The 5,260-nt window shown below is 33.2% G+C and overlaps 1 protein-coding gene across 1 annotated transcript; it reads right to left on the bottom strand.

Annotated features, from left to right (window-relative positions):
• Positions 1-349: 349 nt before the first annotated feature.
• LOC136982096 (uncharacterized) lies at positions 350-889 on the bottom strand. The gene has a single exon (XM_067278519.1). The coding sequence runs from the start codon at positions 887-889 to the stop codon at positions 350-352; it is 540 nt and encodes a 179-aa protein (XP_067134620.1).
• Positions 890-5,260: the final 4,371 nt, after the last annotated feature.

Raw genomic sequence — 5,260 nt, 5'->3', positions numbered from 1 at the left:
TAAAAGCGTTATTTCACACCAATCCGATTATAATTCTTTTCAGAATTTGACCGATTATCGCATTCGAAATATTTGAACTTAAAATCCCTTTACTTAATGTAAATACTTTAATATTAACTCGTCGATAAGGCATTTTAATTACAGAATTTTCTAATGTTTTTTCCATTCCAACTAAGATGCTAGGACTTACTTCTATTCTATTTATTTTTAACGTAATATTTTTTAGTCGAATCTGATAATTATCGGCTGTTGCCATTAGAGCGAAAGCGTCTTTTGAACGTTCCAATTTTATCCGGACGTCTACGCCGTTTATCAATAATTTAGGTTGATTAATAAAATCAAAATGAAGTCATCCGTATAAATCTAATACTTGGCTTTTGCTGCTTTTCTTAAACCTGGCGACTAATCCTTCATTCTTGCCGTCTTTAATCGGGTTGGTTTCGTTTAAAAATCCGGCGGTGTCTTTGTAGAAGAAAGAGCTGGTTAAATAGGTTTTTTGCGCTTCTTCAAAGAAAAATAATAGATTTTCTATTATCGCTTTATATGGGTAATTAACGTGCGTAGATATAGTTTTATAATTAAATATCGTAGTACATTGAGAGAACATCGAATGCAATAAATTATTCACAGGTGTTACTAAGTCGGTATCGAGAGTAGAAGTTCCATTTTGTTTAGCAACAGTAACTTGCGCATTAATCGAAATACTGCTCAAATCTATTAAGTTTTCTCCCGAGCCGAGGATTAGAAATTCTATAAGAGATTTCTGATCAGTTATCGAAGCGATGGGATGTAGAATAGCCTCGGTAGTATTTAAAATCGCCAACTGGGTCAGAATAGTTTTAAAAAAATCTAGTTCCGATTTTAAACACGGGCAGGAGAAAGGATTCATTTTTTTAGGAGAAAATATCCACTACTTTCCTCTTCTTAGTATTCTTTCGTTTTAAGCTTTTTCTTAGACGTTTTCGTTTTTTACCCGATCCGCTTTGAATTTTTTGAATGACGTCATCTTTTATTTCTCGACCTGCTTGATTAATTCTCGATAGAGCCGAGTCTTTTAACGATTTTCCCGTGAGTATATCCGATCCAATATCTTTTGCTATATTTAACGCTTTTTTTCCAATATATCGACCCGCATGTTTTAATATTAGTATTGCTTCGCGAAAAATTGATCCGAAAAATCCATAACCACGTTGAATCGGCCGACTTTTAAAGTACGGTCCTCTTCCCCATTGAGGAGTAACATAAGGGGTGTGAGGAAATATAGAATCGGGATATCCTCCCGTCTGCGAACGATAATAACTAATACAGTCCTCCGGTTTAAGCTTCATTTTATCAAATAACCGATTCGTTAATGAATCCGGTTTTTATATACTTTTTCGACGAAAACACAATACCAAAAGCGTTTTTCCCGAAGTAAATATGACGTTTTCACCTGTTGATGTGCATATGTCTACGGTTATAGTCTCGATATAATTCGATCGAAGAGGGAAAAATAACAGAGTATTATAAATTTTAACGATTTGTTGATCTTTTTCTCCCATAACTGGAATTACTCGGAATAGTGGGGCAGAAGTATCGCCTACGTGATGCGATTCTATTAAATTAGAATATACAAATATTTCTGTTATTCCAGCGTTTAATTCTAAGGGATAAGTTCCCACAAATTCTCCTTTGGAATATTCTAATCGATCGAAGCCTAATATATCTTTTAATTGACTATTAAATTTTACGGAAGTTTCTCGAGGAACTTTCAATAATAACTTTTTATCGGGAAGCGATTTAAAACTGATTGAGTGAAATGATTTAAGAAATTCTCTTTGTCCATATAATCCAATCGGTATACGCGTCGTATTTTCGACGTTTTCGATTTTTACTTTATCTATATATCTATTTTTTTCGATTAATGTAATAAATTTTTCTTTAAAATCGGTAAAAGATGAATTATATCGAATCTTTTCATCTTTTCCTCTTACAATATATTGTTTTTAATACTCTAGATTTAGAGCCGAAAGAAATGTAGGAGCATCTTGATTTATGCGTAATTCGCAATCTTGAGCGATCTGAATCGACACAAAGCTGTCTTCTTTGTTATAAGAAAATTTAATAAGACCATCCTTTCCTAATTCTTTTAAATTATTCGTAATAGTCTCGAATATATTACTTGATTTGTTCTCTCCTATAGGATATAACGGAATTAGTGTAGTCAAATCATCAGTTTTTACTTTAATCAACTTCGTCTCTTTAGAAATTATGTTGTAAGTATTATTTTCGCTAGTTATATTAAACCACGAACGAGGTATTATTATCTGGGACAATGCCGCTTCCCACGACCCGCTTAAATTTATTGGTGGATTAATTTTCGATGTGAAGGACGATTGAGTATTTTTTGGAAAATAGTCCATACTCGCCGTACTGATAAGCATAACATAAAATCTATCCATTTTTGACTTTCTGCAGTTCTTCGTTATAAAATCGACCCGTAATCGTCTGGTTGTTGTAATCTTTTAACACATAAGTGACAGGTGTCGTCAGAAATCGGTTTTTTATATAGAAAACCTCTTTACTCCATCCTGCCAAATATCCTCTAGAAAACGTTTTACGTTTCTTAGAAATTCTAACTTTATCATTAATTTTATATTTATATTTTATTTTCGTTTTCGTTTTACCGTAAAGTCGATTAAAAATTTGTAAATGGGGTTTAGGTTTCACCTCGGCCGGAGGCATTCCTATAGTTCGATGTTTACTATAATTATATGCCTTCACCAAATCGTTTAATTTATCGATATATTTATTAGAATTTCGATAGAGGTAATAAGACCGATAAATTTTAATTTTTTAATAGTTTTATTAAACTGTTTCTCACGACCGACGCTTTCGTTTCGCGGAATGAGCATAATAAATGATTTATTTTCGGATGTTTTCTCTAAATAAATCCCTTACATAAGCAGAATTCAGTAAACTCTTATCCCTTATCGGTATGCATCATCCTGGGTATTACTTTTCTAAATATTTTTTGGAAAATCGCTTTTTTTTATTCGTTCAGAAGGGTTTTTTGTCTTTCACCTGGAATACCATACGCATATTTATTAGAACACACGTCGGAAAGTTACGACTAATAAATAGGTTTTATATCCATTATTATCTTCGTCGAAACACTGTATCGTCCCGAAGCAGTCCAAAAGATCCACTGGCAGTAGAAATTCTCCTTGAACTATAGAACGCTTTAGTTTTACGTGCGGGTATTAATTTATTTCGTCACGGGTTTATGCAACGTATACGTATCTTGAGTCGATAGCCATGTTCGACGGTTTTTCTAGGCAACTTTGTTGCTTTTATTAGTCTCGTTACGCCGCCAAACGATGCCGGATGAGATGGATTATAATAAATAGAGCTTAATAATCTTTCCATGAAATATGTTTTCTTTTAGACGAGCCAATCCGTTTAGGAATTTTCGTAGACGAAACTCTTTTTTTTCTTCTGCTAGTAATTGATCGTATGGGAGGCGGCGGAATCGATGGCGTTCGAAAACGAAGTATGGGCGATTCTTCTATTCGTAATCGACTCGATAGCGCCTTATTTCCTATCCATTCTCTAGGAATATTAGATTTAATAATCGCTTGATAAAATTCGTTAAATCCGACAGGCACAATAGAAAATTTTCGATTGCGCATTAAATGCGACATCAGATCTGCTATATGGTAATTAATTATCGGCTCATTATTTACCAGAAATTCGCCTTTTTCGTTTCAATCGTGTTGATATTGCTTTAGTAATTGAATGATATGCGGAACATATTTTTGATATTTCAGCAGGACAGAAACTGATATCTGATCTTCGATAGTCGACGGTTTTGTCGGTTCTAACGATGGTTGCGATTCTTCGATCGGTTCTGATACCATCAAGACTCGAATCAGTTCTTTCGGTGCGTGAATAGTTTGTTTAAATCTCGAAATTAGTTGACTTAATAATTTAACTTTCAAATCATCGGATAAAGTACTTTCTTCTAATAAATCTTGGATATTATCGTGGAATCGTATTTCTGGTTTTTGCAGTTGATATTTAGGTACTAATTCGGGGGGTACTAACGCCATTCGTTGAGCCATTTTTTTATAATCCAAAAATTCTTCTAGCTAATGATATTATAAACCACACTCGTACCAGCAGAATTCAATATACAAAAAACTTAAACAAACACCTTAATGTTCGCTGAGAAATTTATTAATTTAATTTAACTAACGTTTTCGGCTTATTCAATAAGCCATCTTCAGGTTTTTAACTTCATCGAACAAGAAAGGAATATCGTTCTATTAAGAGAATACCATAGTTTTGAAAAAATTCAAATCATTAGTAACGGACAAAAAATAAAACATAACGAGGATGAACATGGTAATGAAAATAAATAAATATACATAAATAAAAAAAAATGGTAATATAAATAAATAAATATACAAAAATATATAAAAACAAAAATAACATAAAAACAAAACAAAACAAAAAAAAGGAAGAACGTGGTAATATAAATGAAATATTAAACACATAAAATCGTTAAAAGATACAACCAAATGGTAAGGTAAAAACGTTTTACTCGTGCCCATATATACTACTATCTATCCTAACCAGAAATACTTCCCCATAGAGCTCACGTGTCTCTTATAAATTTTTAACTGCATATTTTCAAGCTGAAGGAAGACCTTCTGCGTCCCTTGCGTTTAATACATTATATCTCTGTAGTTTGCTTCTGTAAAATTTCTATCTTTTCAGCCGCTCTTGCCAAAGTTGGGGAGATGTACCTGCTTTATGATTTTTCGCCTCATTCCAATGTACTGAAGGATCCCTCCGCCTGGCCCCAATCTGGGCTAATACCGTTGTGTTGGAACCTTTTCTGAATATACATATTTATGTTCCTTGATTGCCTTATTCCTAGGTTTGCTAGGTTTTCTTTGAGCCATTATTATTTCTCAGGTAATTCAAAGGTTCTTAAACGCTAATGAATATTAATTGGAGCTAAGAATCGCGCCTAAAAATTCTTTCCTCTACCGATTGATTTATCAAAATTCTTCTTTTTTGCTTGGAGACCTATTTTTTTATTTGCGAGTTTTCGAATACATTTTTTATATTTTTTTAATTTATTAATGTTTACCGGTACTCGGCCTTGCAGCGTATTATCGCAAATTTCGCATATGACTTTTATCTGATCGGGCGATGCTTCTTTTAACAAAGCTTTTCTCTGAGCGGGTGTTGCCTTTGCCAGCACATTTAA

This window comes from Centruroides vittatus, unplaced genomic scaffold (genome assembly GCF_030686945.1).
Source record: "Centruroides vittatus isolate TY-2023 unplaced genomic scaffold, ASM3068694v2 contig_807, whole genome shotgun sequence".
NCBI classification, from domain to species: domain Eukaryota; kingdom Metazoa; phylum Arthropoda; class Arachnida; order Scorpiones; family Buthidae; genus Centruroides; species Centruroides vittatus.
Note: the sequence above shows the minus strand (reverse complement) of the source record. Positions and strands in the feature narration are given on the sequence as shown.